This window comes from Camelus bactrianus, chromosome X (genome assembly GCF_048773025.1).
Source record: "Camelus bactrianus isolate YW-2024 breed Bactrian camel chromosome X, ASM4877302v1, whole genome shotgun sequence".
Taxonomy (NCBI): Eukaryota; Metazoa; Chordata; class Mammalia; order Artiodactyla; family Camelidae; genus Camelus; species Camelus bactrianus.
The window spans coordinates 4,332,704-4,346,747 of record NC_133575.1 but is presented as its reverse complement, the minus strand read 5'-3'; the positions used below and the strand labels follow the sequence as shown (position 1 = coordinate 4,346,747).

The following is a 14,044-nucleotide window of genomic DNA, read 5'->3' as shown; positions in this document are numbered from 1 at the left end:
CCTTTCCCTGCTCCTTTGGCTAAGGCCCGGTATGACCCAGCCTTACTCCACTGCTGGCAGTGTGCAGGGTACGTCACCTGCTTCTCTTCATTCCCAGCACGACTGAGGAGGGTAAGTGGATGGGAGGGTGGAAGGAGCTAGAAGAACAACAAGAGAGCGAGCACACACCGGCCAACTCCTTCCAAGCCTTGCCCTCTTTGAAAACATTTCCTGGGCACCACTGGCCGACTGAGGCTCTTTTCTTGCTGTATGCACCACTAGTATCTTGTGCCAAGAAATGTCAAATCTAATGGGTCTCCTTCGGCTTCCTGCCACCAACTGCTTACCCAGCCACCCAACCCCCTATCCAACAAACCAGCAAACCATCACCCAACAACCCACCCAACCAAGCAACCAGGCACCCATGCACCCAACCATCCATCCAACCAATCACCAAATCACCCACTCACCCAACCAGCCACCCACCCAACCAACCAACCAGCCACCCACCCACCCATCCACTCAACCAACTACTCACCCAACCAATCACCCAACCAACCACCTACCTACCCAACCCAGTGACCATGAGCTCCTTCAGGGAAGACACTCCATTTCATATTTATTTTTGCCTCTAGCCCAGTATCAGGTACACAGCTCAATCAGTATTTTATAAACTAATGGAGGAAAACATTCCACCATTATCCTTTCACAACTTTGTAGGTAAACTCTGATTTCCTGAGTCCATGGTAATCTGTGAAACGTCCGTATGAGAGAATAACCAAGGAGCTATAAAGCACTTTATCTCTTTACAGTAGCAAAATTCAATGGTCACGTGCTTTCCTATGTCTTACATGTGTTCTTGCTTTATCAGGCAGCCCCCACTGTCTGGGACACCACGCTTCACCTCTTTGCATGGTCACTTCCACTCATCGTCCTCCAACCAACCCACATCCACTGCAGATCTGGGTGGGTGTCTTAACCCTTAGCACCGATGTGCCCTCTGAGGTATCTCACCTAAGTCTTTGTGAATTGGGTCACATTTACTATAGTTAGATATGTATGTCTGGTATTCGCCGACTCTGTCCTATACAAGCAGCTTGGGGTCAGTAGCTGGGTCTTACCTGATATCCCCAGTGACAAGCCTGATCCATTTTGGCAGTGGCTTAGTTAATGCTGTGTCAGGAATCAAGCATCAGCCCAAGGTGCTACAGCAGACTGGGGTGGGCAGAATCATGACCTCCCAAAGCTGTCCACGTCCTCAGCCCCCAGGTGACTGTAAATATGTCACCTTCCATGGCAAAGGGGACTGTGCAGATATGATTAAGTGAAGGGTCGAGAAATGGGACCATTACTGTAGATGATCTGGGTGAGCCCAATATAATCACAAGCGTCCCTGGAATTGCAGGCAGGAGGGTCCGAGCAAGTGAAAGAGATGAGATTACGGGAGCAGAGGCGAGAGAGAGAGAGAGAGAGAGAGAGAGAGAGAGAGGACGGTCTGAAGGCACTGCATTGTCAACTTTAGAAATGGAAGAAAAGGGCTCTGAGCCAAGGAATGGAGGTGGCCTCCAGACGCTTGAAGAGGCAAGGAAAGAGACTCTCCCCTAGAGCCTCCAGAAGGACGCAGCCCTGCCGTCACCTTGATTTTGGACAAGTGAGGCCCGTTTCAAACTTCTGACCTCTAGAACTACAACTTAATACTCCTGTGTTGCTTTAGGCCAGGACGTTTGCGTTCATTTGTTACGGTGGCCGCAGGGAATGGTTACATGGAGGGTGGACGGGGTCTTGCTTCAATCAGCTACATGGTATGGAGCTGCATGTACATTTGGGGGACAACGCCCTCAATTCTAATGTCTTGACACAGGATGTGTGCTCTTAAGTTCTGTGGGGACCATTCCAGAAATGGCCACATTGGCCATCTGACGTTTCAGTGCGCGTGACCCAACAAAGTCCTACATGTTTCAAGTTGCAGAAGAATAACCCCATGCCTCCGAGATCCAGGAAAAGGTGACCATGGGGTGAGCTGGGGGTGGGGTGGGCAGAGCTGAGCCCCATGGGCATTTCCCACCTGGACAGACTTCTCACCTTTATAGATTCCATTACTGCCTCCGTGAACTTCTCCTCTGATGCTCATCTCCTCTACGTGTGCTCCCTGGTCCGAGGAGAAGTAGACGAAGGTGTTATTAGCCAGTTTCAGCTCATCCAGAACATCCAAGATCTGCCCTGAAGGGGAGAAAGTATTCAATTTGAAAACAGTGCAATCTTCACAAAAGAAAGGGAGGTTGTTTGCCCTCATTGACTTGTCCATTAATTTCTTCTGGTGAGGAGGGGACAGTCTTGCACGCTGAGCTCTCTCTCCCGTGCTGCTCCTGACAGGGGGTGCAGCCTAAAGAGGAGGACCAAGGGTGCCAGGCCTCTTGCATCAAGAAGACGCAGTCATTGAATAAAGTATCGTCGCTAAGTATTATCTGAACCCCTAGGCATGCTGGGGTGATTCTGTAGAGAGATTGGATAAAGGGTTCTAACAGAACCAGGCTTGCCGATCATGACTCCTTGGAAGAAGATGCTGGGTTGCAGCTGCTGTCCATGGTCCTGAAGTTATAAAGCTGTCTACTGGTTTTCCTTATTGACCGGGAGAAAACCCGACCCAGCAGTGTTCTTCTCCCATGAACAAATATCCCTATAAACATTTTATGATGAATGAACGATCTGTTTTAATATTTACCATAGACACCCATATCTAAAACTGCCCATCACGAGTATCGATACTCCTCATGCTTTCCTCTTCCTTGTCCTCACCTTCTCCACCGACCTTGTCCTCACCTTCTCCACCCACCTTGTCCTCCCCCTGCACCCACCCCATACACCCACATTGTGTACGAACCCCCAATTCACAACCCTTCAAAACAACGATTCCAGCCACCACAATGAGAACAACGCCTCTCATCTGTCAAACACTCTCTACGTGCGAAGGACTTTATTCCGCGTTCTCCTGTTTAGGCGACACTGACCCTCACAAGTAAGGAGTATTGGCTCCATTTTACAGGTGACAGCCACAGTGCTCCCAGATGGTACATGACCCGCTCACAGCCACACAGTTAGGAAGTGGGAGACCCAGGAAAAAAGAATTAAATCTGATTCCAAATCCCACAGTCTCAAACCTCACGTAGTTAAGTGGATGAAGTCATTGAGAATCACACAGGAATGAAAAAGACATTCAGGAGAGAAATCAGATTTACCTCCTGGAAGACCCACGGATAGCCGCTGCCTTCTTCAAATTAACCCAGGAAGAAGGGATGTGAGTTAAGCAAGATGACTTCGTTCACTGTTAAATGTGGATCAGGGGCACAAGGGAGTTCACTGCACTTTTCTATTTCTATTTATGCCTAAAATTTTCCTTAAGGAAAAAAACCACCACCAACCACAGAAGCCAGGTGAAGACTGAATCACGGGCCAAAACGTTATCTCTGATTAGGAAGCTACTATCATCCTCTCTCAAATCAGAAGGCAATGATGTCCAAACTAGAAGAAAAAAATGTATAATTTACACAGAGATCTATGTACTCATATGCTGCTCCTTTAACTCAGTCAGTTCATGCGCACAGTCATAGTGTGAGGTATTAAAGGGTCTGACTTTGTTTTTTTTTAATTGAATTATAGTTGACTTACAATGCAGTGTTAATTTCTGGTGTACAGCACAGCGATTCAGTATCCATATGTATACATTTTTTCCGTATCTTTTTCATTATAGGTTATTACAAGATATTGAATATAGTTCCCTGTGCTGTACAGTATAATCTTGTTGTTCATCTATTTTATGTATAGTAGTTTGTATCTGCCAATTCAAACTCCTAATTTATCCCTCCCCCATCATTTCCCGTTTGGTAACCATATGTTTGTTTTCTATGTCTGTGAATCTGTTCCTGTTGTGTAAATAAACTCATTTACATCACATTTTAGATTCCACATATAAGTAATATCATGTGATATCTGTCTTTGACTTACTTCACTTAGTATGATAATCTCTAAGTCCTTCCATGTTGCAGCAAATGGCATTATTTCATTCTTTTTTTAATGGCTGAGTAGTATTCCACTGTACATACATTCACCACATCTTCTTTATCCCACTTATCTGTTGATGGACATTTAGGTTGTTTCCCTGACTTTGCCTTTTGATGTTCGACTACTAAGAGCTTTTAATCCTCACCTCTGCCTTTTCCACTTGTCCCCAGTAAGCTAATATGAAAGCTTGGGGGTTGGTTCCCTCCTTCAGTGTCTGTGGGAGGTGCTAACTACGCCAGTTCCTGCCTCCATGCAGGAACCCACATCCAAGATCCAGCTCCCACCCACCATGAAAGCTGACTCTGTCTCTTTTCCATCTCTCTCAAGCTATCTTCGGACCATTTTAGGAGCTGCCCTGTTCCTCCCAGAAAGCCTCACTCTGTGAGTTACAACCCTTTCCATAGCCTCTTGGCGTGGCTGTGGCATAACTAGTTTAGATGTGGGACCCACACTGCGGGTGGGGTCCATCTCGTCACTGTAGGATAACCACAACAACTGGACTTCTACAAGGACACCAGGTACCCTCTGCAGCAGAAACAGTAACTGCACATGGGGACACCTGGCAGGTAGGTCATATGCCAGTGAAGGCAGGCCCTCCACCCCGGGGTTGCACCCTCACCGCCATGGTCCAGAAAAGGCATAGAAGTCTGCAGGGTCAACCCTCCACGGAGGTGGCAGAGATGATTTCCGAAGCAGAAGCAAGACCCAAGTCAAGTCATTTGTTCCCAGACATATTTTTTGCTATTTGATTGCAAATGCCACAGGCCAGAGTACGTTCAATCTTTCTCAGTTTTTTTTTTTAACTCATATGACAAACTCCTAGAAGCCACGCCATATACATAAATGTCATACTCAGGACCGAGGAATGAGACACACAGGGCCACTTTAGAGCGTTGTCTCCCACGATAAATCATCGTCGGGCAGACATTTATTGCCGTGTTATTCGGTCCAGCTAGGCAAACCACCTGTGCACTCGGGCTTGGGGTAATTTGACTCTGACACTAATTTCAGGTTTATCACTTTGAAAATGGTAATTAGTTTAGTGAGTTGACAAAGGGAGAGGCAATAACCACTAACACCCCCACTTACACTTTGAAGGGAAAATGCCCCTTTTGGTGCGTATAACAATTTCTAAGTAGAATAACACGGATTAGGCAGACAGCAGAGGATTGAAGATCTTACTTCCTTGTAATTGGTCTTTTGCAAATGGGCATACAACCATGCACCTCTATTGCAAATGAAATTCACCTTTCATATATACAGAAGTGTTTCAGTACACAGAAGTGCTGAAGAAATGTCTTTTTTTTTTTAAATTGAGGTATAGTCAGTCACAATGTGCCAATTTCTGGTGTACAGCACAATGTCCCAGTCATGCCTTTTTTAAAACATGTGGCTTCCATGATAACTCCTGTGGACATAAAGGTCTGTACACAAATATTTATGGCAGGTTTATTTATAATTGGCAAAACCTTGGCAGTAACCGGGGTGTCCTTCAGTAGGTGAGTGGATAAACTAACTGTGGTCTATCCAGAGAATGCAATATTATTCAGTGATACAGAGAAATGAGGCATCAAGCCGTGAAAGGATATGCAGGAACCTTTAAATGCATATCATTAAGTAAAAGGACTCACCCTGAGAAGGCTACACACTGCATGATTGAACTCTGTGACACTCTGGAAAAGGCAAAACCATGCAGACTGTAAACAAACAAACAAACAAACAAACAAACAAAAACCCAACGGTGGTTGCCAGGGGTAGGATTTTTAGGGCAGTGAAAATATTGTGTATGATATTGCAATCATGATACATTTGCCCAAGTGCATAGAAGGCACAATTCAAATAGTGAACTCTGATGTAAACTATGCATTTTAACTGATAATAATGTATCAGTGTTGGGTCTTTAATTGCAACAAATGTCCAGCCCTAACACAAAGGGAATGTAGGCAAACTCTCTGTACTTTCTACTCTCTTTTTCTGTAAACTTAAAAGTGCTAAAAAAAATTGTCTACTAATTTTTTAAAAAATGCCTTTCAAAGACACTGTTGGCTTGTACACTTCCTCATCCACGCAGTCAACACGTGTTTGTGAGAAGCCTCCCGCCCGCGGGCTACAGACTGGGGCACGTGGGGTGTCAGGGACAGTGTTTGCTCCCAAAGCCACCTGGGCACCCTTGTCTTTTCCCAAGCCACCTCCATCTCCTGGTTGCAGTTTCCCCTCCAGGCTGTTCTCATCTCCAGACGAACCTTCACCTGCATTCACTACCCACGTTCCTTCTACTAAAATGCATAAGGCATCCTTCCCCATCGTAACACTACCTCCCTAGGGATTCCTCCAAATTCCTAGATTTCAAATGACCACAATGGTTTATTTGCCCCCATCCATTTTTCTGATTCACTGCCAAGACTGGCAACTTGTATCATTTTCATCAGAAGCACCTTATACCCCCGGGCGGAGCTTCATAGAAGAGAATTTAGACGAGGCCACTATGCAGGTACACGTGGTGGAAAAGTTGGCTCCATCTGTGAATAAAGTGTCAGATTTCTGATTTTTTATTCATTCTTTCTCTCTCAAGGGATACAGTCTGGAATCCCATACCGTTTGGATCTCATGCCGGAGTCTCACTCTGAAAGCTCATGAACCATCCCATTTTTCATGAGATTGATCCCATAAAAGCCTAACGTATTTCTCTCCTAAAAATTCTGCCCAGAAACCTCCTGTGGCAACAAATACTGCTGTATTTATTCTTGCTTTCAGATCAACACATGGCACATCAGGGGTCCGCCAGTATTATCTTTCAGTAAGGTTCTCAAGGTATAATGATACCAATTTATACAGGATGATAGTTTTGAATTACCAGGGCCGGGCTGCAGGATAGCTGATAAATGAAATGTTTTATTTCCAGAGCTTTCTCATACGGTTCCTGAGATGAGACAAATGCAGAAAGCAAGCCATTTCAAGGGCACTTTGTTATTTAACCGGCGACAACGAGGGCGAGTGTGATGGGAAACAAACGAGGGCTAGCTGGCCAGTGTTCCGTCGTCCTCACAGAGAAAACGTGCAGATGTGAAAATCGGGGTCCTACGTCCTTCAGGTCTGAATGTGGGTTGCAGAGGAGGCCTGGGTTCTGGGGAGTTTGTTCACTCCATTGATTCAGGTCCCAAGCAAGTACTGAGACAGCATTTGGGGTCAGCACTGGGACGTGCCACGCGGGAGGGAGCAGGGTTTCGGACGCACAGGTAGGACCTCGGTCTTGCATGAGGTGTGATCACGTAGCATTAAATGCTCAGGCTGTGGCTCTTGGGTCCTGAGAGAAGGAGACCTGGTTTGAGTCCTGGGTGGCTGGCTTGCTCACTGAGGTCCTTCGTGTCTAAGTCGCAGATGAGAATGTAGAGCAGCAGAGAGTTGCCACGAGAAAATCAGGGAGGAGAAATGCGCTCAGAACTCTGAGCGCAGGACTGTGAGTGTTCAGTGCAGCCAAGCTCTTCAAAGGATGTAAAAAATCAGCTTGCCTTTTAGAAAGAAGACTTGCTATTTCAACAGATTTGACTTTTCTCTTTTCTTCTACAATGTAGGTCGGCTCAGACAAAATATGGAAGCAAAATGCTGTGACGTGCCTACCCCTTGGGATGCGTCAAGCTCATAAGGAAAAAAAAATCTTCTGAAGCAGCCACCCACCATGAGCCATTAAGAGAGAATTCCACCTACTCAACGTAATTCTGGGGAACACAGGAAATCCTAAAAAGCTCCTCTGAAACTATTTTTAGTAAGTCCTTCCTGTGATCAACAGGGGAACGACGGGACGGAAATATTTTAAGGATTTTAAGGTAAAGGAGAGCGCCCATTTGCAGCACGAGGTGGTAGCGCCGACTGTCCACGGGGCACGGAAAACGCCAGGCGCTGCTCCGGGAAGCAAGCATCACTCTATGATTCGATGCTGTCCTGCGTCGGTTGCCGACTGGCATATAGAAATTCCGCTGTCACTGGCCCTAGAAGGGCAATTCCTTGTCAGCTTACGGGGGGTTAGAAGCAAAACCGCCACGCCACATATCAGGACGTGTGGTTAACGCACACACAGATTTAATGTCTCTGGTTGGGAGCAATGCCCCTGGCGTGCAGGTAAACTCAACCCTGTACTTCCTCCCAAAATAAACGTTTGAGATTTCCAAAACTGCAGTCCTGATCTTCTCCATTACAAGGAGCTCAAGGTTATCCCCCAGATGGGACATTTGAAAGCATATGAGTAATCTACAGTATAAAGTCAAGTTGAAAACCTTGTACCTAAAAGGAAAAACAAAAAACAAAAAACAAGACACGGCCGAAAATAAAAGTCGTAGGATTGAATTATTTATCTGCATTCCATGAGCTGGTCAAGATATAAAAATGATGTGCTGGTGTCTGCGGTGTGTGTTGGGGACACAGCTGGTGGCGTTTGACACAGTTTTCATTTGTTATTTGATTCCAGGATATTTTTAAACAGAAGCAAGCAAAATACTGTAATAGTGAATAGAAGATGGGGTATTTTAGAAATAGACTCATGGACACAGAAAACAAATTGTGCTTACCAGAGGGGGAGGTGGAAAGAGGAACAGATTAGGGGTTTGGGATTAATAGATACAAACTACTATATATATATGTATATATACACACACACACACACACACACATATACATATATACATATATAAAATAGATTTTTTAAAATGTAGAATGGATCCTGCATGCAAAAGAAATTTTGCAAGCCAGTAGAAGGTGGTTCTAGCATACTATTGTATAAGTAAGCATGTTTGTATACTTCTTGGATAAAAATATGAATTGATAACTTATGTAGCTAGTCTGATTAAATAAATAGGAAACCAAAACTAATAAAAAAATAAATAAAATAGATAAACAGCAAGGGCCTACTATATAGCACAGGGAACTATATTCAATTCCTTGTAATGAGCTGTAATGGAAAAGAATCTGAAAAAAATACATATAAGTAAAAAAAAAAAAAAAGACTTGGCGTTTTGTGTTACTCTATTTGGCTGCAACACAACTGTTGCATGAGGTACAGTTTGGGACCCATTTACTCAGATGCCCCCCCAAGACACAGGGTCCAAGGAGGCACCGAAAATGAAACTCCTGCAGGATGGTTTCAGGAACGGAGGGAGGGGGAGCAACAGGGTGCTTACACGCAACTTAACATGTAATTTTTAAACATGGTACCTAAACACAATAAACAGATCATTAGGGTGATCAGGGTAAGTAAGAAACAGGAAACAGCAAGATGGAAATGTTGCCGGAGTATGGACGCCCTTTCCTTCCCTTTGCTTCCCTTCCCTGTTGGGTTTGCTCCCATCTGAGTCCACACCGTTTCCAGGAAGTCCACCTGATTTTGTGTTGTACTTGGTTGGATGATGATGTTCTGATCTCCTCCACGAAGCCTATCTCCACCCTCACCCCAGCCATAATGTGTGATTTATCCCGCTGCACCGGCGTCTGCTCGCACCATCTGGGATACCTTCACGGCTCTGCTCAGCTATCTTCTCGGACTGACAATATCTTATGTGTGTGTGTGTTTTTTTTTTCTTTTCTCCCCCTAGGGTGTTACCTTGGCTGGAAATAATTTAAATAACTCCAACCAGTTCTCATTCTCACCCAGCACACCGGTGCTCTCCCGCGAACAGAGAAGGACAGTGTCACTGACCATACAGTGTGTCTAGGGGAACACTTGAAGTCAGTGTGCCTGCGAGTCCGAGGAAGGGTCTGTGGTCAGGGCTTCCCCAGGGTTACCAGGATCACAGTGGGCTGGCTGACCCGAGCAGCGGGCCATCAGACCGGCAGGAAGTCTTTGCAAAGGGCAGCGCTCAGAGTGAACATGCGGTCTCTTGATCTGGCCACGCCACTGTATTCGCCAGACCTGACTGTCTTGCGGAAAAGAAAGCTTGCAGATTCTGGGGCAGCCGTTTGCTGTCTGGAGTGGCCACTGGTGTAACTTGCTCTGTGACGGAGTATGGCGTTGCCTGCACTCCCCCGGGGCAATTCCTCTGACTGAAGCCAGTGCTGGAAACAGACCTGCCAGAGCTTCTCTAGCAGTGGGAGAGATGGCCATACACTTCCCACCCGAGCTGGGCTGTGAGCAGAGAAGGTCTCGAGGCCATGGACAATGATCAAGGTAATTAACCCCTTCAGAACACTCTCATTTATGATGCTCCACCACATCGTCCATACTCCTTATTTCAGGACTAGATTTTTTTTTTTTTTTTGCATTGGACATTCTACCATCTCTAAAGCTGAAGATACAAAATGGAAAATTACACTTCCCTTTGGAGACACCTTGTACAAGAATCACGGGTTCCACTCACACACGACGCTCAAATTAAAACCCAGACACGCTGACTAACACCACACACCAAGCTTCTCTCTCATGCTTGGCTCTGAATCCAGGTGGCCTAACTCTGGGATGATGTGTTAACTTCACGGGGGAGAGCTCAGGCTCTGAGATACAGGTCAGCTTTTCCCCCAAGAACCTAAATACCAAGGCTGTGGGCAGATGGGCTGTTCCAAAAACTGGGAAGTCCAAAGGGGACATCTCAAACACACACGGAAATACTGCTAATAATATAAAAACCCATGAGACACTGCAAATCTGTGTCTTCTGTTCCATCACAGACTTTTTTTCCCATTTATGATTTTTCTGCTCAAAATAATGGGGGCATATGCGCATTGTAAGCAAAGACGCTTTGCCCACCTGTGAAAGGGATAATAATAATTAATAATAATAATAATAATAATAATAATAATAATAATAATAATAATAATAATAATAATAATAATAAAATGGCAGCTAGCACTTATCAGTTCCTGCATTCCAGGCACCGTGCTGACTACTCTAAATACGTAACTTCATTTGAACTAATTGGTTAATTCAGCTAATTCGAGCAGGTGCAGCACACCTCTGCAGGGGGATTTTGTTTTTCCTTTTTCAGTTTTATTATGTAGACTTATTACAGTTCGACTGCACATACACATTATACACTGCAAGGGGACTGCTGCATGTGGCTTCTAGACAGACCCTAATTGGGTCATGACTCAAAGGCAACAGGTATTCGTGTACTCCTGACCCTGAATTTGGACCTCCTCCTTCAAATATATACACTGGTTCTCAGTGGAATATTATTTGAGCATTGCTTTAACCCCATCTCTCGAATCCTAACGTATCTTTTCTTTCTGGGCCTGGAAACGTTTAACTAGCAAATTGAATGTGCTCATTAGAAGGGGTTGAAGGTGGAGGGACTATTACCCAAAACCCCCCTGTGATTCCCCCATCTGCATCCTCCAGTTCCCTGCATCCACTGTTCAGTTCTGAACAAAGACACCTTCAATATGTGCGGCAAAGTCGAGGACACAGGAGTCGACAGAAATCTAGCTGGAAGGAATAACACACATATCAAAGGCTTTTAAATTTTAGCTGCTGTTAGCCAATAATTGTCTACTACTACTGTGGTGATGGTCTTTATTGCTATGTTACTATAAATCTTGTTAATAATGTTTGAATTAATCGGGCAGCTTGATTCCATGATAATTTACAGTATTATCTTCTTTTTTTTTAATTGAAGTAGAGTCACTTTACAATGTTGTGTCAATTTCTCATGTATAGCATGATAGCTCAGTCATGCATATACACACATATATTCATTTTCATTTTCTTTTTCATTGTAGGTTACTACAAGATATTGAATACAGTTCCCTGTGCTACACAGTATGAACTTATTGTTTACCTATTTTATATATAGTAGTTTGTATCTGAAAATCTCAAGCAGTATTATCTTCTTTATGGAAATTATTTACGAAAGAGTTTAGAGTTTACAGCCCCGCGAATGGACCTAGAGATGATCATAGTCAGTAAAATGTCAGACAGAGAAAGAGAAATATCATATGATATCACTAATAGGTAGAATCTAAAAAAAATGATACAAATGAACCTATTTACAAAGTAGAAATAGACCCACAGACAGAAGACAAATTTATGGTGACCAAAGGGGAAAGGGCTGGGGGAGGGATAAATTAGGAGTCTGGGATTAACAAATATACACTACTATATATAAAATAGATAAACAACAAGGACCTACTGTACAGCACAGGGAGCTATATTCAATATCTTATAATTACCTATAATGAAAGAATCTGAAAAAGAATTCAGTATATATACCTGAATCACTTTTCTATACACCTGAAACTAACACAACATTGTAAATCAACGATACTTCCATAAAAGAAACCATTCATTTTAAATTGAGACGTAAATTCAAGGTAAAAAAAAAAAACAAACAAAAAAACCACTTCAGGCCCAAGACCATGAAATTAAGCTTCGGGCTTTGCAAAAATGGTAATGTGGTTACAGAGTTTATAAAACCCAGAGGTTAATGATTTATAAGATTAATTAATTTAGGGAATGAAAATCAATATTCTACATGATGAATTTCCAACTAAATCTTATGGCCAAATTTTGGGTCGAGAGAATTGCACTGGTCCTGCCCCAGTGTCCTCCCCACCCATCTTAACTTTGTAGTGCCTGCATTTCTGGGCTGAGGCTGCAAAAACCTCTTCACTATTATGTGACATATACAGATTTCCTGGGAACTCCCACAGAAAGGGGGGAGAACTAGAAAACATATATATGCATATTTTTCCCCTTTATTCTAGCTGCCCTATCATCGGATTTTCTGATACCTTGATTTACCTTCAGCCTTCCAGATGTGCGCACCTAACGCGCAGAGATAAAATCAAGTATAGGTTATGGAGAAAAAAAGTTGCACTTTGGAAGACAGAGGCTCAATGGGACAAGCAAAGCATTTAACACGCATGCAGTTGAGAGCAGAGCCCAGGACTGACCATGGCGTGCGTCGGGTGTGTGGACTTGCTGGACAAATGGATGGGGCAGGGGTCATGGAGGAACAGAGCAGAAAAGAACTTCAACACTGCCACCCATACAAGCTTGAGGAAGCGGGACAATTAAACGGCTCTAATCTTTAGGTCCTCTGTGGCCCTAACTTGCCTTTGTCTTAACCACATTTTCTTGGCAATGGCTCTGGGTTAGGAACTCCACCTCTTTACTCTCAAAAAAGTCCTGAATAAAGAAGCCTGATTAATGTGTATGAGGGACTCATGGCCAGCAAGCAAGAGTGGTTCAACTCTGAGACTCCAGGACGCAGCCCAAGGGCGGAGATGTCTGATCCTGCAGTGCAGATGGCAATGGAGGGCCAACAGGGTTGGCGGAGCTGATCTCCAGGGTTTAAGTAGCCAACAATCTGGAAGTCTTTCTTCTCCCTCCTCAAACAACGGCAAGCCCTACACCCTCTCCCACGGTTGCTTTCAGAGCAGAATGAGAAACCAACGCCAGACAGCAGACCTGACCCTGACCAGTGACCCCCACCTCCAGTCCACCTAGGCCTGCCTAGTTTCAAAGGAAGAAGAGCCATCCTTTGGAGGAAGAGACACTTCACGTGGGACTCTGGAGCAGAGCTGCGAGCAAAGGGATTGAAAGCTTTCTCCCATGAGAATAAAGAAGACTTGCAGGCAGAACAAGGTCGTGCGATACAGAGCTGTGGCCGAAAGCCAGTGGAGGCCGCGTGCAGAGCCACGATTCGCCAAGGGGCTTCCTGGCTTGTGGGCAGACAAGGGGGGCGCACGTGTAGGGCACGACCTGGAGTTCTGTGCAGGCAGGTGCAGGCACACACACCTGCAGGGGTGTGTGGACTCCACCCTGGGGTGTCATCAGTGCTCACCACACCTGTGGATGTCCTCAGTCTATTTCTCCTGCCCTGGCCAACGTGCCCTTTCTTGTAACCCCAGCTGAAGGGACGGCTCCCTCTGTGGCCATGATGTCTGAGCAAGCCTCACCCCTGTTCAGAAGAGCCGCTCTCTACAGAAGCTTCCCCCTGGTGGGATGACCTCTCTGGAAGTTTTCCGAGGACAAGGTGGCAGAGAACGGAAACATCTACCCTACTGGCAATTATGGTAACTG

General features: G+C 44.9%; 1 protein-coding gene across 9 annotated transcripts in view; it reads right to left on the bottom strand.

The window, feature by feature from the left end:
- Positions 1-14,044, bottom strand: part of STS (steroid sulfatase) — a 499,782-nt gene that overhangs the window by 392,390 nt on the left and 93,348 nt on the right. For all 9 annotated transcript variants that reach the window (XR_012504613.1, XR_012504612.1, XR_012504611.1 and 6 more), the window contains one exon: positions 2,062-2,199. Coding sequence is in view for 5 of the 9 variants with exons in the window: in XM_010963972.3 (XP_010962274.2) it covers positions 2,062-2,199 (138 nt within the window). In the remaining 4 variants the exon portion in view is untranslated. The remainder of the gene's footprint in view (positions 1-2,061; positions 2,200-14,044) is intronic.